This window comes from Zootoca vivipara, chromosome 3, assembly GCF_965207765.1.
Source record: "Zootoca vivipara chromosome 3, rZooViv2.hap1.1, whole genome shotgun sequence".
NCBI lineage: Eukaryota > Metazoa > Chordata > Lepidosauria > Squamata > Lacertidae > Zootoca > Zootoca vivipara.
This window is the reverse complement of record NC_142586.1, coordinates 104,646,401-104,674,029: the sequence shown is the minus strand read 5'-3', so window position 1 is coordinate 104,674,029 and position 27,629 is coordinate 104,646,401. Positions and strand designations below refer to the sequence as shown.

The following is a 27,629-nucleotide window of genomic DNA, read 5'->3' as shown; positions in this document are numbered from 1 at the left end:
TCCCAAGAAATAATATAAATGTAAATTCAGTTGCAGACTACTGAAAGCTAGCAACATTTTCAAAAGCCAAAACCCTTTAACAGAATCTCACACTAACATTTGTGGGTGACCACCCTCCATGTTCATCCTATATCCGTTTACAGTGGAGAATGGAGCCTTAAATTGGTTGGTGAGGTGTGGGATCCTGGATCACCATTTGAGAAGTCAAAACGATGCCAGAGAAGCAGAAGCAGACCTTAGCTACATTCACACTGCAGTTTATTCTGTTTCCCCAACATTTCTGTAACTGTTAATTTCTGCATTAAACGTGAGCTTTCACACAACGTAAAAGCCACTTCCATAAATCTAGCAGAATATAGTGGAACTTTAGTGCTCATTTCCATGTTAATTCCTTCCAGGAAGAAAACCATTTGCAACCTCCGTTAACACAGAATATCGTGGGTGTACAGAGATGGAAATTGAGATGGTATACCTGCATACAGTTCATTCCTGCTGTTTTCATGGGTAACTCACAGGGCAACAGAAGCAGGTGTGTGCAGAAAGCATAGGGGAGTAGCAATATTGTCCAATAATATTTGTTGTTGTGCCACACCGCGCACACTGGTATGAATGAAACTTAGCATGGCATGCTCATATATCAGTCAAAAAGCCACAGTTCTATAACCTAGCAGGCACTGCAGTCTGAAAGAAACATGAGAAAGCAGGGCAGAAGCACTAGTAATATAATCAGGGAAACTAGTGCACCATTTTCCATATCTGAGGCTACATTCACATGGCAGTTTACTGTATTCTGTTATTGCAATTTTTCTCTGACTGTTAGCTTCCACATTATATTCGAGCTTTCACACAACGTAGAAGCCATTTCAGGAACAATAGTGAAAGTTTGGTGCTAACTTCCATATTATTTGCTTTCGGGGGTGGGGGGAATCCATTTGCAAATAATATGGAATGGAGTGGTAAACTTGCACTGTATTCTGCTATAGTTCCAGAAGTGGCTTTTACTCTTATGTGGGGCTGCCCCTGAAGTTGACTCAGAAGCTGCAGCTAATGCAAAATGCAGCAGCTGAATTGCTCGCTGGAGTCACCATTATGTTATGCTGCTAGTGAAAGAATTGCAGATAGCGACTGGGCTAAGTTCAAAGTGCTGGTGCTAGCATGCAATTCTCTATAACCGCTTGGGAAGGCGCTGTGGTCCCATTGAGCCTCTTGGGCACAATATCAGCAGTTCAAATCCCTGTGGTTTGGTCCATACAATGTAGTAACTGGGCCTTTAATGTAACAGCACCTACCCTCTATCTAGAACTCCCTCCCACTGCATTTTTGATAGGGGCCATCTCAAAGCCTACCTGTTGAAGACCTGGCTTTCCCAACAGGTTTTTTAAAGTGGAGATTTTTATCCAAGTTTGCACCTGTATTGGATTTGAAAATGTTTTTATATACATTTCCATTGTTAAACTGCTTTCGGAAATGAAACAAACAAATAATACATACCTGTAGCACTGTTAGTGCAAGGAACACGGTCATGAGAATACAGTATTTCGATGACACATGCATCAGTGTGCTTTTTTATGGAGAATTCATAGGATGAAGTCACAAGAGTCGCAATATGGTACAGTAGCTGTACCTACAGTATGCTACTAAATAACTGGCATGTTCTTATAAATTTATGTACCAGCCTAAACTATCTGGGGAGCAAAGTTAATTCAGAAACCTCTCAAAATCTAATGCTGTAGTTCTTAACTGGGCTTGTATCCATCTCATCTTACTTCTGTGCTTGAATCCATAAAATATCGAAATCTCTCAATCTTCTATTCTTAAGGCATCATTTATTTTGAACCTTTTCGATTATATGTTTTATGGTCTTGTTTTCTGCCATTTGCCTAAGTTTTCTGATTAGGACTGTATTTAGGTGTTGTCATTTTTAAAGAGTATTTTGATCATTATACACACATATTCTGTACCCTGCCTTGAGTACACATCATCATAGAAAGGTGGTATATGAATAGTGAAACAAACAAGCAAACACACGTAACAATTTAAATTACAGAAAGAGACATTTGGGGGAGGAATTAAGAAACAAGGATTTGGGGGAAAACTGAAACATGTATTGAAAACAATAATAAAAATATGTAGGCATTTATTTTGGTTCTTGTTCATACCACTTGAGATCAGCATGATTATTCGGGGATTCGTCTGTTATTGCTTTTTTTTTTGTTATTTAACAGCTGCACATTAATAACAACTCCATTTATTGAAGGATTTGAGTTGGGATTGCTATAATAAAATATACAGATTTATACTGTTCGCTTAAGAGAACTCTTTGCAAAAGTAGAATTTCCCCTCAAGTGATTATGAGGTCCAGAACATATTGTTTTTTGCTCCAAGCTGCAGCAAAGCCCCATCACTGCTGAGCATGGTGACAGATGTCTTGTGTTAATGTTGAATGATTAAATATCTCTGTAGCCACTCCCTATCTATGTAGCACCACAGCACATCATCTGTGCAATCTGTCTTCAATCTGTTCTTTTTGCTGAAAGCTTCGAGTGTCACCGATTGTCAAGGAACTGACACTGCAGCACAATCTGCATGCTGTTTCTTAGGGCCAAACCTCCGCTCACAAAATCCTTGCAAGGAAGGAAAGAAGGGCTTCCCATTTATGGTACATTTCAGGCAGCTGCCGAGACCTCTGGTCAGTGATGATCATTGCAGACTTTTTAAGAAGCTGGAAGAAGCGCGAGGAAGTCTGTGTACCTTATATTCTTGCTGCCTGCCATCCTTGTTCTAAAATTGGTACCAACTTTACCGCTCCAGTACGCTAATGGTATTGCACACATCCTGCAGAATATGATCACAAAGGTCTCTGCTGACGTGTGTCATGACTCAGAAGTGACCCAAGCACAAATCAGTAGAACCAAGGTTCCTAAGGATTTAGTATCTTCACTTTTTTGTACAAGTCAGACATTATCTGGAGCACTTTAAGGAGGATATTTTAAAAAAAGGTTAAAGGACCCCTGGATGGTTAAGTCCAGTAAAAGGTGACTATGGAGTGTGACGCTCATCTCGCTTCAGGCCGAGGGAGCCAACGTTTGTCCACAAACAGATTTCCAGGTCATGTGGCCAACGTGACTAAACCACCGTGACAGAAACCAGAGCACACAGAAATGCCGTTCACCTTCCTGCCACAGCAGTACCTATTTATCTACTTGCACTGGCATGCTTTCGAACTGCTAGGTTGGCAGGAGCTGGGACAGAGCAATGGGAGCTCACCCCATTGTGTGGATTTGAACTGCTGACCTTCCGATCGGCAAGCCCAAGAGGCTCAGTGGTTTGGACCACAGCGCCACCCGTGTCCCTTCAAGGAGGATATAGACAAATTGCAATGAGCTCAGAGGAGAGCAATAGAGATGGCCAGCACTATGCAAACAAAGGCTGAAGATGCTGGGAATGGTTAGCTTGGATGAGAAGAATGTGGAGGGACGCAATAGTACTTTTTAAATACACAAAGGACTATCATATAAAATAGGGCAAAGACAGAGGACGTGACTAGATCTAAAGGGCTTAAGTAACAGGATGGTAGATGTCAGTTGAATATTAGGAGAAACTCCTTGATGGTCAGGGGAATAATGGAAACAGTTACCTAGAAGGATGGTGGTTCTTGAAGCAAAAGCTGGCTAGCCATCTTTTGGGTATGCTCTGCATTAAGCACGGGATTGATCTAGAGCAGGCATCCCCAAACTTCGGCCCTCCAGATGTTTTGGACTACAATTCCCATCTTCCCTGACCACTGGTCCTGTTAGCTAGGGATCATGGGAGTTGTAGGCCAAAACATCTGGAGGGCCGCAGTTTGGGGATGCCTGATCTAGAGGTAACTCCAGGCTGTTAGTATGTTGCAGGAGGGATTCAAGCTCACACCAGAACTTTAGGTTTGTGCACTTATAGTGGATTAAACTGTTCTGTGGCCTTAATGGAACAAACCTACTTTTTAAAAGACAGAATCCTTGCGTCTTGAAAAGTGACAGAGAAATGCACTGAAAAGCATAATCACGAATGGGTGATTAGTGGGAAGATGTGTAAACACCCCATAAGCAGTAGGAGAACACCTCAATCTCCCAGGACATTCTATACAAGATCTCAAAGCAGCTGTTTTATTACAGAAAAATTTCAGAAACAGACTGGAAAGAGAAGTTGCTGAATTGGAACTCATTACCAAGCTTAAAACCATGGAGCCACCTGGGATGAACAAAGACATAGGATTCTTATCTCATTATGCATGATCAAGCTTTCTTTAGCGCCTCAGCCCTTGCTTTTCCCCTGCAGAACCAATTGCAGTCATCAGCAGTCGTTAACAGCCATCTACAGGTTTACCACTCCCATCAGCCCATCACCCATTCCCACCCACCCCCACCATCCTCTGTATATACATAAGGGGCTGACTCTTCTGTTTCAAGTGTATCTGAAGAAGTGTGCATGCACACGAAAGCTCATACCAAAATAAAAACTTAGTTGGTCTTTAAGGTGCTTCTGAAGGAATTTTTTTATTTCACCCCATAAGCAAATCAAGATGAAAGCCTGCTGTCATATAACCACCCCACAAGCAAATCAGAATGGCTGCTCAACAAAGATCAGACATAGTCTAACCACCACATAAAGAGATCAGGATAGCTGCTGAATAAACCAGTCACCCTAAGTAGCCTGCAAGACCCCTTCCATCTATGTGAACGTGGGGCAGCTGCATCAGCGGGCAGTTTTTGAATGCCATTAAAGGTAGCAGAAAATAAGACTGAGAATGGTCCTGGGCAAGCCCAGTTGAAATGACCCAAATGTAGGCAAGAACGTTATTCTGTTCTTGTGCAATCCCTTCCCATTCATTTCAGTGCAGCTTGATGGTGTATATCACATGTTGATTGCAGGGGTGGGGAGTAGTACTATTTGCATGTTCCACAGGATTCTTCTTATGTTCTTGAGGCCAATAGCCCATCTGGTCCACCATTCTCTCCTCACAGTGATCCATCAGTTGCCTGTTGGAAACCTATAAGCAGGATCCAAACATAAGAGCACTCTCCTCTCCTGTGGTTTCTAGCAACTGGTATTTAGCTGCATTACTAACTCAAACTATATACATTTTATGAAATAAAATATAAAATGCAGTGGCAGAACACTTTTCAGAAGACTTGGTCCCTCCCCGGGATTCAGCTCCTTACTCTAGCTCACTACCTGCCTCCTCGGGTTCTGACATTTTTGGGGGGTGACGGCTGATTTTGCCTCCTGTAAGCCGCTAGCACCTTCCCGGGAATCATCAAGCCCCATCTCTCTGAGATCCTCCCACCCTTTCCCCATGATCAGACCATTCCCTCTATGGCATCTCCATGGGACTTACGACATCGGACGATTTCGTCCCTTACATTGTGCTTCCCACTCTTCTGTCCCCATTTGACACAAACAGCTTGGTGTTTATGCATTCCAGAGGAAAGGCAGCTTCAAATAATCAGATTGATTCTATTCCCTAGCCCCAGATAATGGCTTCTTCGTCCAGCTTTCTAATCAAGTAAACCAATCAGTTAGCGAAGAGATTTGCAAAATGGAATGGTGTCTCCTGATCAACTGAAATGCTAGTTTTTCACTCCATGGGCGCCGCCGTGATTTTCACACACTGTGTGACAGCAGTAATGCCTACAGCTGAAAGAGCCAGTGATAATGGCTCCTAGTTTCAGAACATTGATACATAAAGAATCTTAGGACCTCCAACGACTATTGATAATCAAATTTACAAAGGCTCATGAGAATGTTTCAGTTTCCAACCCCTTATGCCAAAGCTGATACCACAAGCCACCATGGCTGGACACCTGACGATGTCCATCCCCAGCAGAAGTCCATCCGCAACAGCCTCATGGCGCTGCTGCTCCGCTTCCTCGCTGGTACAGCCTGTTTGCTTGCCCTCTCCAAACGTTCAAGCAGGGAAAAGACCAACTGCCAGTGTCAGAGGCAGAATGCCTTGGAATAACAGTTACTGGAAATTGCAACTGGGGAGAATGTTGCTGAGCTCAGGTTCTGTTTGCGGGCTTCCCAAGGGCATCTAGCTGGTCACTATGGAAACAGAGAGCTGGACTGGATTGACCTTCGGCCTGATCCAGCAGGGCTCTTCCTATGTGCTTAAGGAGCAGCAAATGCCCTTTGCCTTGCACTCTCCCTCTGAGCAATTGTGCAGATGGCGGTCGCACCGCTGCCACAGTAGCGGCAGCCGTCGGTGGAGGTGGCGAGGGGGCGCCACGCTGCCCCCTGCAGAGTGGAGCCTGGTGCGCCCTGCCCCCCTATTGCGACGCCCCTGCCTTCTGCCGAACCAGAGCAGCACATGGAAACGCTGTTTACCTTCCCGCTGTAGCGGTACCTATTTATCTACTTGCACTTTGACGTGCTTTCGAACTGCTAGGTGGGCAGGAGCTGGGACCAAGCAACAGGAGCTCACCCTGTCATGGGGATTCAAACCGCCGACCTTCTGATCGGCAAGCCCTAGGCTCTGTGGTTTAACCCACAGTGCCACCTGCGTCCCTGTTCAAGATACAAGCAAGTTAATTCCTGACCACAGGTTTACAACCTAAAAGACACAACATGAAAGGAAAAAGGAATGGGCAGGGAAGGAGAAGACAAGCAAATTCTGGCATCCGTTCATCAACTTTCCAAACTGTAACACTGCAAATAGGGGGAGGGTTTCTTGATCCTTTTTGCCCTGAATGAAACTGGTGCATACGTATTCACTGATGGTGGTTCTTGCTTGTCTTACAAATAACTGAGTGAGGTTCCACATGTATAAAAAACCTTCGGAATCCTGAAACATATCAGCTCCATGAACCACTTCCAGGCACCTTGAGCTATCTGTTAGCCTCAGTTTTCTGGAGGTAGGAACAAGGAGGCTGCTCCAAGGTGTTTTCCAGCCTTGCTGTTTCTGATATACGGTAGGTTGTTGTTCCTGCTCAACATAAGCATGAACAGCTTAAAGAATCAAAGAAGAAAACAGTCAGAAATTCCTTCCTTGCTCCTCCTTCCAAAATTAAACTAAACTAAACAAAACAAAACAAAATGCTTCCAGAGGGTGAGTAGGCATTTAGCAGCATCTCTCTCCTTGCCTGAAGTATTGGACAAGGAGAGGACTAGACAAGGCTCTCAAGTCACAGGTGCCAGTCGTTGTGGGTAAGGATCAAATATGGGAGATTTTGTATGTGAAGAATGCATTCCACCTTATAGGACGGCAGCTCAGCTCTTGAAAAGTTCTCTTGGAGCAAGCTTTAGTGAAACACATAGGCGTGTGTAGTCAGAGAGCAATTTTTTATTTTTTGCAGATGCAAGCTCATCTCCCTTGTACAGAACATCTGTATAATCTGGAAGTATATTGTCTTCCCAAAACTATTATCTGTTTGGCATCTGGTTGCAATGACCTACTCCAATGACAAGTCACACGCGTTGTTCTTACACACACACACACAAGCCATATGCAAAGGACAGATGAGGCTGTTTTTATCAAAAGGGGCCAACATGGGGAGGGGAAGCTGGTGAAGATGGGATCAGTTCACATGCTTTTACACATGCCACTTTAACTCCCACAACGAAAAAGAAAGAAACCTGTTACGAGGGCACTTAACCATGTCAGAAGACAGGACAGATTGTAATAAGGGCTCATCTACCCCCCCTCCCCGAACATTAAGACTTCCTTGCTTTACAGCATCTAGCATTACATGTGGTGTTTAGCATTACTAGGCTAGCCCAGAGCACAATCGCTTCTGTCATGCTCCTGGAGAATTTTTCATAGCTATTTTTACAGAAAAGTCTCAATACTTATGGGTCTATTTCATTTTTATTTCACCTTTCCTTCAGGAAGCTCCTCTTGTTTTATTTTCACTGTCGGCTGAGTGGCCATTTGAGCCTTGGGGTGGAATCCTACTTGGCACTAATTATTTCATCAGAGCAAGAATTTCTGGAGCAAAAGACGTCCCACCCTCACACTTCCTGGACGTCTTAGTATAACGCCACCCTAAATCTCTTCAGTTCTATTCCAACTTTATTGGCACTACAGTAAAGTGAAATAATATTTTTATATAGTACATTATGAGTGTTCAAAGTGATCTGTGTGCATCTTAGTAATCTTTACAATAGGTGGGCCAATATTACTCCCCCTCTATTGCCATATTCATTCTAAGAGACAAACAAGGCTGCTTGTGGCTCATGTTTTCTTCCCACATTTCCCAGCAAAGTTTAGTGAAAGTAGGTGCATGACATGACGCTGTCACACTCAGCATTATTATTATTTATTTATGTATACACAGCTTGATGCCAAAATAGGCCTCTAAGCAGTTTACAAAATATTTAAAAAGTCATACAAAGAGTAAAATGTAAATTTCTATAATTGAATTATGCAATGAAGCAATCCCATTAAAACAATGCAGCAATTTCAAAAAAGGAGAGATTGAGAAATCAAGGGATTGCCTGGGCAAAGAGGTGTGTCTTCAAAAGCTGGAGGAACGTCAACACAGATGTGATGGCTTGTATTTCAGCAGGGAGTGCAAGTGCATTCCATAACACCTGTGCTGCCAACGAAAAAGTCTGCCTCTTGTGTTACCGCAAGCCTATAATCACTGGGTCCTGGCCAGATTTATTTCCCTTCCTGCCTCAAGTGGCAGCCAGACTAGCAGAGCTGGGACAAGGAAACACTCAGCATGATGACATGATATTGTGATCCTGTTCCAATTTAAAACACTTCCAGGAGCCATGAGGAGATGATGCGTGGTGGCAACAGGCAATGCATTTATGGTAATATATAATCTGGCCTTTAGAGAATGTCTGAAATTAGCCGGGGGCCAAGATGAGAAGTGAGCCAGCGACCTTCCGGCTTGCAGCACTTTTCCCTGCATGTTTTCCAATAAGGCTCCCCTAACTGCACACATTCATTCAGATACCAGCACCAAGCACCCTTGGGCAGCTGCCAGGGCCCCAGCATCCTGGTAGGGCCTTCTGGTCCTGGTGCCTGTCCTAGGCCCTGACCGTTGGCTTACAGACATTAGGTGTGAGGATTTCCCACAATACTCCCCAACATAGCATTGCTTTGGAGCAATCTTGGGTATTTAAACAGCTACCTGCCACTGTCAGGGGAGCCTGCAGATGGAGACCCACCAGTCTAAGAGGGGACCCACCAGAGGAGGCTTAGCCAAAGGCCCATCAAATCAGGAGCTGAGCCTACATTCAGAAAAGCAAAAGCGTCTATTATCATTGGATGCTTGACCATTCTCTCATGGTCAAGCATTCAATGATAATGTGCTGCATTAAAAGTACTGGGAATTGAGACACTCCAAAAATTGAACCAAGTTGAAAACAGGCGTTTAAAATATTCAAAAATTGAACCAAGTTGAAAACAGGCATTTAAAATATTCAAAAATTGAACCAAGTTGAAAACAGGCGTTTAAAATATTCAAAAATTGAACCAAGTTGAAAACAGGCGTTTAAAATATTCAAAAGTAAAACTTCGCAGTTAAGTTAAAAACAGATTAAAACATGTATCATCTTCTACACGTCTGGATAGCCTTTCTGGACAAAAATATGCCATTAAGTATACAGAGGAGGTGCTTGTCTGATGTCAACAGCAGGGAGTTCCAAAGGGTGGATTAAAATATGGGTTTCTTAGAAGAGCAGAATGAATATTGTGTGGCCCCTGTAACCACGCCAGTTCCACATTTTTAACTGTGTGTTTGCAAAAGAAGCCAGGCATAACTTGCAAGTTCTTCCATCCCTCATTAGCAAATATGAAGAACTGAGAAGTTTCAAGAGCAGCTGTAAGAGGGTGGCCAGAAATAAATTTTAGCTTATTGACAGCAACCCATGTCCCACCCCAAAAAGCCTACCTGAAGTTAAATCCATTTTCAGACAATTTGTGGGACTTTTAAAATTACACACATACATACCGTAGGTTGGGGTTTTTTTTTAGTGTTTGTCAGCCAGCCAGCTTTTTCACTTAATAAATTGGCTTGAATACAGAGCCTATATATCTTTCCATACATCCCCATGAGTAAAAGGCCTAGAGACTTATCTTTCTCTTAAAAAATGAAAGCTGAATATTCAGGGAAAGGGTCTACAACAGCCTGAAGGGTTCCAGCATCTCGCTGCCCCTCCTCCTCGGCTACAATGCTGTTTGGAGTTTATCCATCTAATAGGTGACGTTAAAACAGGGCAGTCCATTTTTTTCTTCACTTTCCCTACACCTAAATTTACAAGTTAATAACAGGTTTCCATTAATTATTGATTTTCCTGATAATTCTTGTTAGAGTGGAATTAACACTATTGTTCCTGAACAAACACTCTGCCCAAATACTGTGTTTAGTGGGCTTGTAATCAGCTTTACCCACTTTTCTTCTAATCTGATTGAAACAGATTTCCTACCCAAATCTTTTTTATTATTTTGTTGATATTAAAAGGTCACATATTCGCGATCCTGCCTTCAACTTTAATTTAAGTCGCAGAGGCTGAGTTATCATGATGGGCAGATGAAGAGAAAATTCCAAATAGCTCACTTTAAATTAAAATTGGGGGGGGGGAGGAGAGAAGGAAGCAAAGGAAGAGTTTAAAGATAAAAATAAAATATAAAATGGAAGAATGCCCTATCTGATGGAATCCAAAGGTGGGTATTTAGTATTATTACTAGATATGTTTTAGCCAGTTTTCCAAGCGGTATGTTATGTAGCTGTTCATCATAATGCTTTTTGACCCTCTGCATTTACTCCATCATAATTATCCTTTAATACTCTTATAAATGAACTTTTAGCTTATCTTTCATTAATTCTCAGAACAAGCAAAGCACTATAACGTAACCAACAAACCCATCTAAATAAAGTGCTTAACCCTTTGGAGAAGAGAGGGAGGTATGTTTTGAAAAGGGCAGCAGCACACTTTTAAAAGTTAGAGGGCGTTAGGGTGCTTGCAGCTTGCAGCAAAAGATCATACTGTCTAATCTACAAGTGCTCTTCCAAACAGAAAGCAATCTAAGGGTGAAGACAAAAATTTCATTTTGGGGGGATTGCTCTGGAAATGCCCACACTGTAAATCAATCCAAGCAAACTTTAACTTGTGGGTGGTGGGGTTAGGGAAGGATTCTGGATGTCTGAAACCAGAAAACTGTTGTACATAACACTGGCTGGCTGTCCTGCTCTCAAAAAAGCCCAAAAAGTAGTTTTGCACCTTTAAAAATAAATAAATCAAATTTTCAGTGAAAAGGGGGATGAGTGAAGGGGGAAATGTTCAGGTAGTACTTTTATAAATTAAAAAAAATGAAGGCAGACCACTTGTGGCACAGAAAGAAGGGCCAAAACTGATGGCTGAGCCACTGTTTGAGGCAGCCCAGAGGAAGCTGAGCATGAGCTGTATCTCAGGCACCTACACTATGTCTTCCCCTAAGGGTGATGCCCAACTCTGCCATCCTGGTAACATGAGTGAAGGCACACACAGGAGGAGAATATACTTAAAAGAGAAGAAGTGGGTATTCCTAAGGAGTGAGAATTTAAAGAGATGTGAATTAACTGGAGATATGTCCATCATGATATGACACATGGCAGCAGGTACTATGAATGAATGAATGAATGAATGAATGAATGAAATTTGTATGCCGCCCATCATTTGGAGAATAAAAAAACACAAAATGAGAACAGAGGGACAGATGCGTAGACCAGGTGGGGAGCTGTCCAGCAGGAACCAAGTCTGCAGGACTCAGAAAGGGAGTGTCTTCATGAGTCCTTTATTCATTTATTTTACGTACTTGTATACTGCAATTTATTTTTTTTAAGAAATCAAAGCGGTTTGCAACAATTATATATATTTAACTTTCATAAGTCAGTAATTTGTTTTAAAAATAGAAGCAGTTTCTAAGGCTGCACCCAGGGTTGTCTCCAACTACGGTAAATTCTGCTTTGAGTAGGACTAGTATTGAACACTGCTCAGTATTTTCTTGAATAGCAAATCCATTCAGCCCCTTTTCATAAAGCAAAGAGATGGCGGTGGTGCTGTTGGCATACATACCTAAAATATATGTCGATTTAATTACTTAGGTAAACTGCTGTTCTGTAGAACTAAAGGTGGGCCAGACGGACACAAGCTCCTAAGTAATAATCACATGGAGTCTGAAATGTAGTGGGAAATACTTCTCCTGTCCTCCTTAAATAATGCCTCTGCATCCCAGGCTCTAGCTTAATTGACAGGAGTCAGAATACCAACCCACTCCCAAATATTGCAGTCAAAGAAGTTGCTGGGGACCACTGTTTTCTGGTTTGATAATCAATATGACTATCACCCGTTATTCTGGCCAGTTTTTTATTTTGGGGGGGGGGTGTTTACTCTTTCCATGCACTTTTCCCTTTCTCAAGAAAAACAGCATCATTCTGCTAGAAACCAATCCAGTTTTCATGGAAACTTTTTTTGTGACATTCTCTGAAAAGGTATTGCATTCATAATAAGGAAAATACCTAATTCTCTTGGAGAAGAGTTTATGCCCATAAGGGCACTGACATTAACCTGGGAGAGTTAGATTATATCTGGTAATGCCCTACAGAGCTTTAAAGAAGATTAGGCCAAGAGTATTGCTAGGCCAGGTGTACTCCTCCTGATTTTCTGTAGTAAATAGAAATAATATTAGTAATAAAAAATGTAGATAATCATAAAAAGATTAGCAGCTCTGTCCTGAGTTTCAAACTGACTTGACAAATTGGTAGCTTTTCAGATATTAAAACGTTCATAAGATGACAAATTAAATAGTCTCTCTCTCCCTCTCACATGTCCCTAACCTACCTTATTTGCTCTTTAATATGATTGGCTTTCATAAAATCCTGTTATACGATTTCCCATGATTCTGATAGCAAGGTGACGGTTTGCAAAGAATCACATGGCTTGATCTTCAGCATAAAACTATCATATGAAACAGAGTTGCTCTGATTTACACCAGGAGAAACTTTTACACCAGCCAAATGCCTGATCCCCAACAGTGCTTGACTTGGAAGACCCAGATAAATAAAAAATGTTATTATTTAGCTTTGACCTTATTAACTTTTTACTGTAAAGAAATCACATTGAAAACATTTTTTTCCTAATCAATTTCAAATAACCCAATCCTCTCTTTTGTCTTAGAGGCATAACAGTTTCAATCCCATTTACCTCCAGCAGCCTAGCATAGTGCAAACGGCAAAACATCTATTTCCTGACATCAATAATCCCCTCATCCTATAGCCATAATAAATATACCACTTTTTCTATTGCCAAAGTGTTAATGGCACAGAATAAAGACACAAAGCTGGTTTGGAACTGACAAGTTTGGGAAGGGAAAGGGTGCAATATGGCATAAGGCTACTACATGAACAGACAGCAATAAGTTAATTGCTTCTTTGGTCAGCTGATGTTGTTTTCTACATTTCACTAACAAGGCAGTAGCAAGTGCTCTCAAAAATTGTGCCACAACCCAATCTGAAGAAATTAAATCCTACCAACAACCATCCATTCTACAAATTAGGGGCATTCACAGCTGCAGCCAAGAACATATGAGCATGTGTTTGCAAACCTGTCTTTTTTTGTACTCACGTGTTCCATTTCTGGGTGTACACTTATTCATTTAGAGCAGGCATCCCCAAACTGCGGCCCTCCAGATGTTTTGGCCTACAACTCCCATGATCCCTACCTAAGAGGACCAGTGGTTAGGGATGATGGGAATTGTAGTCCAAAACATCTGGAGGGCTGAAGTTTGGGGATGCCTGATTTAGAGAGAGGTTTCCTGTGTTGCTCAACAGGAAATAATAATGATAACTACTCGCAGACTCGTTGTTTTCTACAACACAAATAGATTTGCATCAATGCATATCTGTAATATATGTGTGTGTATCATATACGTATATGCATATATATATATTAGGGAAATGTAACATCTTCCCTTGTCAAGGAAGGGGATCAGAAGCTCCCACTTCCAATTTTAAACAAACCACAGCTCCCATGGTATCTGTTCTAAAGGGAATGTGTGTTTTTCACCACTAGTTAGTGAACAAACTAGGAACTGAAACCACAGTTTGATTTGGTTTATCCTCCCTAACTAGGGCTTAAAGAAACCACAGTTTCCCAAGCTTAGATGTCACAGTGAACTGATATTTGTTTAAACTCAGAAGCTTCTAATCTGCTCCTCTGATAGAGGGTGAAGAGAGTGTTTGCTGCAGTTCATTCACAAAGGCAGAAACCATTACATACAGGCAAAACAGACCATTGTCCTTCAATATATTCAAGCTGGAAACAATTTTTTTCAGCATTAAATGTTGTATGATGAAGCATCATTCCACCTGGCTTGAACACTCCACTATTATATTGCTTGTTTGCAAATTCTTTGCAGCACTTCAAAAACGTGCAAAACTTACTTGACTAAAAACAATAGCCAGTCAAAGGAAAATATTGTAATACAAGAGGAATTGTGGGTTAATCATACCATCTTCAAATCACTTCAAAAATTATTCTCTGACTCCAACCTAAGATACAAGCAGAAAGTGTTATGTATATACGTAGTCCCCCCCCCCCAGTTCCCCCCCTTAAAGCCAGTGCTTTTTTTCTTTAAAAAATGTTTATGGGTACTCTCATTTTGACTCAAGAAAATCACCATTTTATAGTTCAAATCAGGGAAAATAAATACAGTAAATGAACAAAAGTACAGAGATTCACAAAATGTTTAGGGGTACGCGTCCCCTGCGTCCCCCCCAGGAAAAAAAGCTCTGCTTAAAGCTGTTTCTTCTTCCACTTGTCAAGGCAGAAACAATTACTCTTTTTGTTTGGTGCTCCTCATCAGATTACCCTACTTATTCATGGGACTTCCTTTTATGAAGGGAGGGGGGAAAACAACAACAATCGTAATTGAAAATGAAAGCACGCTTTGGGGAGAGGAAGGTAACTGATTCAGGCCTGGATTTACAAACAGGCAATTTGCAAATTAATTGCCCCCTAACAATATGTTCAGCAGACAGGTTGTCCACACAGAGGCTGCATCCTTTTTGTTGTCTGGCGGCTGCCTGGTAATGGGCAGTTGAAATGCCCTTTTAAAAGGAGACAATGGGCCTGCTCATGTGTGTAACAATTTAGTGGAGAAGCTGTAACGCCCACCCCGGGTGGCAAAGGCTTGTTCTGTTTGTGTCCAGCTGCTGCAGCCTGGTCCCAGGAATACAGAAGCCATGTGTATGCAAAAAAGCACGCTTGCCTTATTGCCCCTTCTGGCCTGGAAATGCCGATCCGCAGATGGGCCTTAAGGGAATCTGCTCATTTAACAAACCTTACATTCTCTCTAACCAAATGAAAATGTTATTGGGCCTTCGATCAACCAAGTAGCTCCAATTAAATTCCCCAGAGAGCCACAAACGGGATGCTAATTGGCTTGGCTCATAGATTTTCCACACACCTCCCCATGAAACAGATTGGGGCATTTTTCAGGCGACTGATTGTTAATTGAAGTAATGAATAGAGAGCTGGAGGGGCATATCACTTTGGTTTGGTAAATTTCAAACCCAAGCTATTCATGGGAGCATTCTAGCAATGGGAATGCTTTTCATGGGAGATGGGTCAGCAATAGGTTAGCTGGAGCCAGTCTCCAGCCTAGCTTGGTCTTTTTCAGACAATCCAGCTCCACCTAGTGTGGCTTCATCCTTGGAGAATATGAGGCGGAGAGTTTACATTTGATCAAGCTTTTCTTGACAACTGTTGCTCTTTGGGAGGATCAAAGGAGCTCTTCCCAAACCAAGAGCTATCCACTGTAACGCTCCTGCTTCTGAGATAATTACTGTCCAATATCTATACAGCAATTAAATTGAACTATCACTGGTTTATTGCAGTAAAAAAAAAAGTTTTTTGTGGATACCAATGTCCTGGTCAGTAAACACATATGCCTCGCCTTGGTGGATAAGGGTTTTGGCATTTTAAAATTCATTAATATCTAATTAATAATTATTATTATTTAACATAAGTTGAAAATATAAAGTCTTGTTAGCCCTTGCATTTGTTAGCTAAGAGCCTAGTAACAAGTAGGATGATTTCTTGGTGAATGAAAGGCCAGAATGCTGTATTCCTATTATTTCTTTTATCTTTGAAAGTAAAATATACTATCTTTTAAAGAAGAACTGAAAGAGAGGGAGCCTAAATTATTAGGATTGGCACCTCCAGTATAATGACTATAGCCTTGTTCAGAGGAAAACGTCTGGCCTTGGAAGAGCCCACACAAATCACATCAAGATCTTCCCGCTGTCAAAGCTGGAAAAGACGAGGTTCCAGTTCATCACAACAACAAGCGACCAAATCCTCAGACCCAATTCACTCTAAATTAAAGCCAATGTTTCTCCCCTCATCAACAGGTCTGCTTGGTGGATAAATCAAATTGCAGCAGCTGTGCCTGACTCTTCAGTTCTGTCATCTTAATGATTAATTGAGGGCCAGAGCTTAATTGGAGAAGCGTGTTAAAAGTTAAAGAGCCAAAGGCTAGCTAAGAAGCTGAAGGTTTTTCTGGACAAACACCATAACACTCTATTCTGCTGCTTAGGGGCTTTGATCCAGCTTGCTTTTTAAGGGAGGGGAGGCCTGCTCAGCCTTAATCCTGATGTCAGTCTATTTATGTGTTGCCAGCCTGCTTTACACATTTTGCACTCTGATCACATGCTTATTCAAATGTAAGCCCTTCTGAGTTCAAAAGAACTCATTCCTAAAGTGTTCATAGGACTGCAGCAGAGGGCCACCAATCTCTACATGCTTCACTGAACCGATTTCTGTGTAAATGTGCATGGGATTTGGTTGCCTGTTACAAAAAGCCACACTGACTTCAATTTACTCCTTTAAATGTTTACTCAGTAGTATCACTGATTCCCCGTGGATGTATTGCTGTTACCTAATCTACATGTTTCTGTCTCCGTTTGAAACTCATAGGACTTGAAAGTGCTGAATCATGCCCACTGTTCATCTTGTAATAATCAAAAGGCAAAAAAATACAACAGCCGCTTCCACACATTTCATGTGAAATAGCCACACTGTGTTCACTTGCTTTTTACAGGCCACTTGCATGATGTTATGAAGAAACATACACGCTCCTCATGTTTCCCCTGTTTAGCGAGCTCAGAAAACCTGACTTTTAATTCAGTGGAATAGGTGCCCAGTTCCCCAGGTATCACACTCCTATTCTGAGGGACTATGGCCTCCATAGATTGCTCTAGACATTTCTCTCTCTATAGTCTCTATCCTCTTTAGGAATCAATTCTATCACAAGCCTTTTTCATCCAAATAGCATTCTCTTTATATCAGTCCCCCTATCCCTAAAGCAGCAGCAGCAAGACAGGTCATCAGAAGCACCAGGACAGGTCATCTTTTTCATGGGTATGTAAACTGAGTGTCATCATAAAGATCCAGTTAGAAGTAAGGTAAAGGTAAAGGTAAAGGGACCCCTGACCATTAGGTCCAGTCGTGACCGACTCTGGGGTTGCGCACTCATCTCGCATTATTGGCCGAGGGAGCCGGCGTATAGCTTTCCAGGTCATGTGGCCAGCATGACAAAGCCGCTTCTGGCAAACCAGAGCAGCACATGGAAACGCCGTTTACCTTCCCGCTGTAGCGGTTCCTATTTATCTACTTGCATTTTGACGTGCTTTCGAACTGCTAGGTTGGCAGGAGCTGGGACCGAGCAACGGGAGCTCACCCCATCACAGGGATTCGAACCACCGATCTTCTGATCAGCAAGCCCTAGGGTCAGTGGTTTAACCACAGCGCCACCTGCTCTGCTCTTCAAAATATGGCAACCCTGCAGTGTAAATGGGGCTGAAGGGGCAGCGAGTATTGAGCTCTTTCTCTAAACACAATTGTCCCGATTATCCCCACCCCACCCCCAATTTGTCCCTGATGCTATTTAACATCTCTACATGAAGCGGATGGGAATGGTTGTTATGAGTTTTGGAGCAGAGTGTTATCAATATGATGACATGCTGCTTGGTTTCTTCATAATATATGAATGTGGCTGTGCAAATTCTGGAACAATGCCTGAATGCAGCGCTGGACTGGATGAGGGTCAATAAACTGAGGCTAGATCCTGTGAAGATGAAGGCTCTGTTGGGAGGTGGTTCCTGTGTCTGGAATATAGGCCAGTTGCCTGTTCCGGTTGGGGTTGCACTCCTCTGAAGGAATACACCACCTTGATATTTAATGTGTGGACAATATATAAATGTATATTTTTGTAGGTGAATTTTAAAATAGGGTGTCCAGATGCAAAAGAAAACAGGACTCCTGCATTTTTAATAGTTGTGTAGAAGAGATAATCTCAGCAGGTGTAACTTTCATTTGAAGTCTAATTAGGAATGTCAAAAACTTAACCTGACACCTGTGTTCCACTGAGCTAAAGACCTTCCCAACCTGTACTATGAAAGGCAGTCTGAAAGCGTTAGCAGCTTGGTTCACACAGGCAAATGTGAAGATAATTCTGTTCCAAATAAAAGGACTCACCCTATGTACTTAATAACAAGCAGGAGTCGAAATGCAAGTTTGCGTAGCAAAATGTTGCCCCCTGTTGGTTAAAAACTGTTTTATTTGTTAAAGAACCTCAAAGAATAGAAAAAATTAGCACTTTGACTTCACGTTTCATGATTTCAAGTTAAGAATGACCCATGCACACTGACTTGGTAGGAAGTTCCACTGAAGCTCAGATGGTCCAATTCACAAACCAACAAAATTGGTATGTATCTGTGTATCTGAAGAAGTGTGCATGCACATGAAAGCTCATACCAAAATAAAAACTTAGTTGGTCTTTAAGGTGCTACTGAAGGAATTGTTTTATTTTGCAACAAAATTGGTGTTTAGCTAGGAATTCCAAAACCAACATAGTTCTGTATCTTGAATGTCTCTACCCATATGCACCCCTACATAATTCCACTATACAGGAAGGGGGCTTGTTTTCCTGTGACTGAACAATACTTTTCTGCATTTAGAATGTGTAAGGATGAGACATGTAGCCAAAGAAGCATAAATGAGACCTTGGGGTTGTAGTGGATAGCTCAATGAAGATGTCAGCCCAATGTATGGCAGGGCAAAATCCATCTTAGGCATCGTAAGGTAACAGATTGAAAATAAAACTGCCGTTATCATGAAGCTGTTATACAAATCTATGGTGTAGCCACACTTGGAATACCAGAATAAGTTCAACCAAAAGGACCAAGAGAGTGGAGTAACTCCCCTGTGAGGAAAGGTTACAACATCTTGAACTTTTTACTTTAGAAAAAAGGCAAGTAAGTGGGGAACTGACAGAAATGTTTAAAGTTACCATTGTGTTGAGAAAGTGGATAAGAGAAAATTCCCTGCATCTCTCATATTAGATTACAGGACCATTCCATGATTCAGGAGACAAAATAAACTATTTATTTACACAATGCATAGTTAAAACTCTTGAATTAAGTCCCACAACATGTAGTGAAGGCAACCAACTTGGATAGCTTTGAAAAAGGATTACACACATTTGCTCTGCTTGCCTTTGGGCCACATCAGTGAGGTCTTGGCATCTGGGCAGCCCAGGACTTCCATACACACTGCCCAGGCCTGTACCCCGGGGAGGTCACTTTGGTGCTGCTAATGCCTAACTTCACCCCCCCCCAGGCACACTCCATTGTCTCTTGACACAGAGGCCAATGAAATTATCAATGAAATTACTAGGCATGATAGCTCCAAATTAGAGATGGTGTCCTCTGTACACCAGCAGCTGGGGATCACAATTGGGAAGAGGTTGCTGGACTAGATCTCTTTTGGTGCTTATTTCCAATTATAGCCACTAGATGTCATATTGCTACAGGCAATATCAGATAGAGCCAGGAATGAGGCCAACCTGACATAGATGCTTTCACAGATGCCTACCTCTAGGATTCTTTTGACAATAGTCTATTAGAACTAGGAAAATGAAGATGCTGAGGACACATAGTCATTTGCCAACTTACGTGGAAGCTTCTCCATGATTGACACACCACATCTGTAGCAACTGCCCATGTGGTAGAAGAGAAACTTGTCACCTTCAGATTCCTGATTTAGGTGCGTTGCAAAATCCCCTTCCCCACTTGAGACTTTCAGCTCACACAAACAACTGTTTCTATATCAAATATGCAGAACATTAAAACACTTTCAATCAGAGCCTAACCAAGCTTATTTGAGAAAGCTAAAATCAAGTGTAATTCCAGTACGTTTCAAGGATTAATTGCACCTCCAATTCTTATTTTAAGCAGGAAGCATACTTGCTGGCTATTTAGTTTTATCCTGCCCTTCCTCCCAATGAAGCCCACGGCAGGAAACGTTATCTGTAATATGAAAAACACTTTTTAATAAGCACTCTTTAAACGTTTGGAAAACCGGTGATTTCTTTCAACCTTGCCAGGAACTTCAGGTTTATGTTTATGTTTCTTTCAATAGACAGCCATAGCCAATCCAAACAGCTTTATGTGAGCAATAAATATTTAACTGCATGGTAAAGGAAGCAGGCGCCAGAGCTTTCGGTGGGGGGAAAGACTAGCTGATTCCGAAATATCTCATCGAGCCGATTTACAGCGATGTGTTTTTCGCTCCCCACTTAATAATCAATATCCTCGTGTCATCCTCCAGCGCCTGGGGAGCGGAGGAATTCTGTGAGACCCCAAAGCTCGCCTCCTACGGGGTGACTTCAAGATCGTACTACATGCACCCGCCTGTTGGCAGGCGGATGCCTGCCTTGCCCGTCCCTGAACGCAGCCCCAATCACCTAGCGATAGCACCGGGAGGCGCGAGACGACAGGACTGCGCCTTCTCGCGCCCCAAGGCCGACTGAGGAGACAGAGGACACGGGGCGGGTTTAAGTGCGCGCATGCGTGGCTCCCTCCGGCGGCCGGCCTGCCCCGCCCACTAAGCTCTCCTCAAGTCAACCGTCGAATGGGAGGGCGGTATGGGAAATGGAGGCCTAAGCGAGGGCGGCCGGGGAACCGAATTGGCTTCTGGATGGCAGAGCCGCCAGCTTGAGGTGAGTCGGGCACATCTCCCACCCTTCCTCCGAGGCGAGCCCGGGGAAGGGGCTTCCAGGAAGCAGGCGGCTTGTTCCAGGAAGCAGCCGGCTGGCAGCGGTCCCTCCCATAATGCGTCTTGCGAGAGGCTGAGAGGAAGCCGCCGTCGGATTCCGGCACCTACTTTGCAATAGGCTAGTCCTCATGGAGCCCCGTCGCTTTCTCGGAGGGCGCTAAATTCGGGGGGGGGAGTAAGGGTTCAGGAGGAGAGAGGACTCCTCCCGAGCCCCCTTTTTTAAAAAGTAACTGGCTGTGAAGGAGGGCGGGGTCGGTCGGTTGGTCGGTGGGATGAGGAGGATCATGTTGTGACAGGTGTAGCTTGTCGCTAGGAAGCTGCTCCACTGTTAGAACTCCCTGCTGCCATAAGATGTGGCGCTGACCCCTTGCTTTAGGTGGCTTTCAGTGGGTAGGTAAACTCTTGCAGGGATAAGCAGCAAAAGGGAAGGTCTTGTTAATTCAGAGAGAAGGCGAGTAAGAGGCAGCGCGATAGGAGATCATGAAGAAAGTTGGTTTCTCTGCCTCTCCTAACACCAGGACTCGCTTGAAGAGACAAAAGAAAGTACTTCACGCCGTGTGTTGCTAAATTACAGCATTCGCTCCCGCAAGATGTAGTGTTTGCCACCAACTTGGATGGCTTTAAAAGAGAATTAGACAAATTCATGGAGGAGGAGGCAGTGGCTATCAATGGCTACTAGCTACAGTGACTGTGTTCTGCCTTAATGGTTAGAGGTAGTACCGTAATGCTTCTGAATATCAGTGGCTTGTAGATTTCCCACAGGCACCTAGTTGGCTGCTGTAACAGGATACTGGACTAGATAACCCTTGACCATATGCTAATTTAGCATATTGACCTCAAAAAACATGTTTTTTCCATGGTTATTCATTTGCAGGTGAAAGACTGTTTTACTTGGTACTTAATAGTTTTACTTGGTACTTAATAGTTGGACAGTGTTCTCGAAGCTACGAACATGAGTTTGACCAATCTGCGGGAGGCAGTGGAAGACAGGAGTGCCTGGCGTGCTATTAGGGCGTGTCATTTAAGTATTTGCATGCCCATGATGATTATCTTAATTCCTCTGTAAGGCAAGAGCACAGATTCCATTTCAGACGAGGATTTAATTCTTGGGGCCCTACAATCTTCACCTTAAAAGACTGTTAAACATTACTTTTAATCATATTTTCCAGTTTCTTTCCCAGACCTTGTTAAATTGACTTTGCCATAGCCTTGAGTAAATAATTTACACACCTAACAGTTTTACAACTAGTTCTCAAAGAGAATTGAATTGTTCTGTTTGGGTGGGGAGGAGGGTTGCCCTCCCTTTATTACTGAATTGGGCTCCTCAAATGGTGCAGGCTAAAAATCTAAATCTAATAGCCATGTTTTGCTCTTTCATGAAAAGGCCTGTGTTCTTGGAGATGAACTGTATCAGAATACACAACGTCCTTAGGCAAAGCACACAGGTTCCTTTCTAGGTGGAGAACAAGTATAAGGATAAACAAGACAGTCCTTATGTAAACAGAGGAAGGAACTTGTAAACCTGAAGGAAATGACCCTCATAATATACCCACCATATTCTAAGTGAAACCTTATCCAAGTTAAGAGGCAGATTGTGAAACCTTTATTCTGAATGTGGTTGGTTAATTGTTGATGCAGGAGAAGTGTTTAAAGTTGTAGTGACCCCTCAAAAGGGCATAAATTCAAAGGATGGTGTAAGAGAGAGGGCTGGCAGAGAGCAGCCCACTCTGCTTACTTCTACCAGCTGGGAGAGCGGCAGCAAGAGCAGCAAGGCAGGGAGGAGGTTCCAGGGCTCTAGCAGAATACTGGAGCCTCAGCTGCAGTTGGGAAGCAGAGAAGAAGGGGTGGAGCCAGCTGCATCAAAGGGTGGAAGGGAGGGGGAAGAATCAACGGCAGCTGAGGAGAAAGGTTGGACACTACGGGGACCCGTAGTGCCAGGAGGGGCATTTTGGGGACCAGTCCTAAAGACTGAGGCAGAGCCCGCCAGACGCCATTGCGGGCTTCTCATCCATGCAGAGAAGACATGATTTGAGACATCTCACCACTGTATATAGCATGCACAATAAAACTCTGAAAATCCAGAGGATGTGTGGAGTGCTTACTTGGGAGTAGCCAACACCCATCTGTGACAGATGGATTTCAAGATTGTACTACGTAATACCATTGTTCTGTCGGCAAAAGTGTTTCTGCTTGCTGGATGGAGCAAATAAGGTTTCAGGCATTTCCATTTTCAGTTAGCTCATAGGTTCCTAGCCCTAGAGTTCTTACAGTTAAATATAGGTGACAATTCTGTGTATTATCTTAATTGTCCTTTTCCCTTCTAATAAATTAATTATTGGTCTAATAATGTCTGTCTAATTGCAATAGATAAATAGGAACCGCTACAGCGGGAAGGTAAACGGCATTTCCATGTGCTGCTCTGGTTTTCCAGAAGCGGCTTTGTCATGCTGGCCACATGACCTGGAAGCTATACGCCGGCTCCCTCGGCTAATAATGCGAGATGAGCGCGCAACCCCAGAGTCGGTCACGACTGGACCTAATGGTCAGGGGTCCCTTTACCTTTAATTGCAAAATATGACCTTGTTTTTTCATCAGCATTTTGTGTAATTCTATAGCATAAACAAGTTTTTGAAAACCAGTCTTTGTAGTTTTTAAAAAATTAAATGGTCTATCTTTAGGGATATCTTCATAATTTTAAATATGAAGGCACTTTTTAATCAGTGAGTATCGTTATGTCACACCTGTAACTTTTTGTATGGCAAATGATTCTTCAAGACTAAAGACACAAGGAAAATATCAAAATTTTGTGCTGTATCGAGACTGTCTATAGGATGGGTGATTCCCACATGTTTTCAGGTTAAGCAGTCTTTCAGGATACTTTGCATTTAACAAATAGGTTCTGGTAACTTTTTCTTAGTGAGCAGGAACTTCCAGCAATTTCAGTTTGATAGCTATTGTTGAGTAAATATTGAAAAAGAGCAGTGAATGGAAGTAGCCACATCATACGTCAGCTTTCTCAGTCTTTGTGTGTTAAGTTTACATTGGTGCTACTTTAGTGTATAATTATTTGTTTTTAAATGCAGAGGTGTCATGCATAACTCCAGTTTTAAGTGAATCAAGAAAGATTAATGGACGCTATGAAGATACCAAAACTGTTCTACGCTTTTGCAGTTTTTACATGTGCTGCTATTTATGCGGTATATGTAAAATGGCATTTGGACTTTAAAACAAAAGCTGCCGTCAATGATTTGGAAAACTTACTCAAAAGTGAAACGTCAAGAACAGATCAGGAAGTTCTTTATGGAATCATGTTTGATGCTGGAAGCACTGGGACTCGAATACACATATTCAAATTCACACAAAAGCCAAAAGGTAGGCTAACATATTTCAATTAAACTGCAAAATTTGTATTGGGACAGTACCTTTATCAGAGCAACTGAAATGTCGCAGGACAGCATGCAAGTTTTTGAGTTCTCAACCGTTCTTCATCAGGCTAGATAAAGTGGAGGCAAGGAGAGAAATGGTTGCTGATAAAGCCAGGAGTCTGCATTTTGTAAGAGTCTTAAGATAAATGTGTGAGCAGGCACAAGAGGCTCTGTAAGTGCTATGCAGGTTTTAGGTGTGAAGACATAGGTCCTCAGACCAGTTCTGTTGTGTTATGTGTATTATGGCAACATAGTTTGCAAGGCTTCATTACTTTATTGAGGATGAAAGGGATGTGTTGCTAGTGAAACATAGCCAATAGCTAGTTCTTTATCTTAGTTTTTATTCTATACACCTAACCTGGAGCCACTGATATCTGTGGAGATGGAGGAGCTTAGTTGAGATCTAATTCAAAGGCTGAATTTGAACATTGCCTTCAGACGATGCAGCCTAATTACAGTGTTCATATGAGCCGTTAATGTTAACCATATTGTGTAGCAGGGTTTCATGTTAATCCTTGGACAGTGGTGTTATTTTGGCCTTCAGTGTATATATATATATTTATTGTAGATTAACTCAATTCTATTGAACTTCTTTAACAGAAATTCCTAAATTAATCCATACCACATTCAGAGCACTAAAGCCAGGACTTTCTGCATATGCTGACAGTGTTGATAAGGTAATTTGAATTTTACTCGTCAAGAGGATATGTCTGTGATTCTCACTTTCTGTAATGTGAAAATTCAGCAATTTATGCTACAATCCTATCAGTACTTTCCTGGGAGTAAGCACCACTGAACACACAGAAACTTACTGTGTAAACAAATAGGCAGTGGCACTATCCAGTTGACACTTTCCCAGTCACTACTTACAGAAATACTGTGCGTACATTCTGTTAAATAGCACTACACATGGTACTTCAACAAGATGCCCAAGTATTGTGGATTTGCAGCTTTGAAAGGCTTGTCCTACCACTTTGTAGGACATTATGAAGTTCCACTGTGAAGGTGGTTGTGATATTGTGCTAAAGGACCAAGTTATAAATTAGAGGTTCTTTTAGCTTCAAAATGTCACTGCTGAGTGGTAGAAACGGAGCCTAGCCTTGGCACTCACGACTAATGTCAAACAGCTGGAACCAAAGTACTTAAAACAGAGTCTGGCGTGCCCTGGAGAGGCCTCTATAGCTTCCCTGCACCTTTAGCCCTCAGGCCAGAGGCTCTGCACCCTTGCTTTATTTTGGCTAAAGACTGATGCAGGATCTCAGAATGGTGGTGGCAAAAAAGATCTTCATGTATCTGGAACTGGGAAATGGGAAGTGATGAGCAAAACATGAATACTAATATGTGTGTGTCTTCATTTTTTACGTGCTAAAATAGAAGCACATTTATTTATTTATTTATTTATCTATCTATCTATCAATCTCTCCAGAGTGTTCAAGGAATAAATGAGCTACTGACAGTTGCTAAAGAAGATGTTCCTCTGGAATTGTGGAAGTCCACTCCTTTGGTCCTTAAAGCAACAGCTGGCTTAAGACTGCTGCCAAAAGAAAAGGCACAGAAATTGTTGGATAAGGTACTTTGCTTCTGCTGTCTTTGGTAACTAAGATAGCTGCACATATTATATACACTATGCTATTGGTGTCGTTGAAATAATCCAACATCCGTACTTCCGTCCGCTAGCTAGTAAACTTTGAGGCATAAAAGTGAACAGCACAATCTCAAAGGGCGGCTGCATCATAAATGAGTTGTTATCTGACAGGGTGCAGTTAACAGTCTGGAGACTGAAATATAAAATACATAGGTGAACTGTGCTTCCTCATTATGCACTTTGGAAAGGGTACATCTATAAATGCCAAACATGCAGGATGGATTACAACAGCAGACTTGCAAAGTTGGCAACAACCTTCTTTAAATCTTGGAGGGGGAGTCTGTGACATGATAGCTTAATGAAGAAAATCCAGAGTGTCAAGATAAAATCCAGGATAAAATTCAGGACATAGCTCACCAAAAACAAAAGTGAACAGAAGCTAGTCCAGGTTCTTCTGGTGAAGAATTCATGAAAGAAATGAAGGGAGTCATCATTAAAAAAAAAATCTTCAGTAACGCCGCCTCTGACTACTCTGCAAATCCTGTGTTACTTTGTCTATACATGCAAGCTTCCAAACCCTATTGTAGCAGTTTTGTGTGGTTAATCATCACTTCTTCATAAGAATGTGATCTTCATCTGGGCTGCTATCAGGAAATGGGTTATAAATGCTGTATGTGCTTTTTTGTGGGTGTGGAAGGATGCTTTTTAAAAACTAAATAAAAAATAAAGTTTTATTTTAAATTTAGGTCAAGGACATCTTTCAAGAATCTCCGTTCCTTGTAAGGAGTGACTGTGTCTCTGTCATGGATGGAACAGATGAAGGTAGGGATCTTGCTTTTGTCTGCAATTAAGCAAATTTTCCTTTCAGTGGTTTCATAAAATTACTTTTAATTCGGCAATAAAATACAAATCTCTGTGAAACCAAGGGAAGTTGTTGCTGCTAAATAGCTACATAGCACTGTATCTCTATGTGATGAGTACAGAGCAAAACAAACAAAGAAGCAAATCAATACCTCAGTGAACTTGCAACCGAAGACCAGCAAAGGCAAGGCAATTTCCATTCCTCCTCCAGCTTTGTTGTCCATTTTCCCCCCATTCAGTCAGACAGCACTCCCTGCCACTGAGTTCTTACAGGTCTGTTTTGAGAGGTTCCCCCTAGGTTTTTTTCTTAAGATTTGTACTTTTATAAACCTCAGGATCCACCCGAATCTGCCGATTCCTCCCATGTGTGGGCAAGTGCTGCAATTTTGGCTGCATACGGTTATAGGATGCATTCCCCCCTGAAGATAAGCTATTTGTCGCAGCATGCATCACTTCCATTTGCTTACACTAATGAATCTTCTCTGCCATTCTCTTGCTCATTCTGAATAATAATCTTGGTCATTTGTTTGCCCTTTTTACCTATTGCTGTTTTTTATCTGTATATATTGTTGCTATGGCCATTGGCTAATGCGAATAAAGTTTATCTATCTCTTGCTCATTTGTTCAGTTTGGAGAGACCCTAAATCATAGCTGCCAAGTTATCCCTT

General features: G+C 42.1%; 1 protein-coding gene across 3 annotated transcripts in view; it reads left to right on the top strand.

Annotated features, from left to right (window-relative positions):
* ENTPD6 (ectonucleoside triphosphate diphosphohydrolase 6) overlaps window positions 1-27,629 on the top strand; it is an 81,153-nt gene that overhangs the window by 41,278 nt on the left and 12,246 nt on the right. For 2 of the 3 annotated variants that reach the window (XR_015949356.1, XM_035111056.3), the window contains exons 1-5: window positions 20,942-21,034; window positions 24,174-24,462; window positions 25,116-25,192; window positions 25,942-26,085; window positions 26,847-26,922. Coding sequence is in view for 2 of the 3 variants with exons in the window: in XM_035111056.3 (XP_034966947.2) it covers window positions 24,219-24,462; window positions 25,116-25,192; window positions 25,942-26,085; window positions 26,847-26,922 (541 nt within the window). In the remaining variant the exon portion in view is untranslated. Of the gene's footprint in view, window positions 1-20,941; window positions 21,035-24,173; window positions 24,463-25,115; window positions 25,193-25,941; window positions 26,086-26,846; window positions 26,923-27,629 lie in introns of those variants that run through there. The other variant, XM_088667407.1, reaches the window with a different exon arrangement.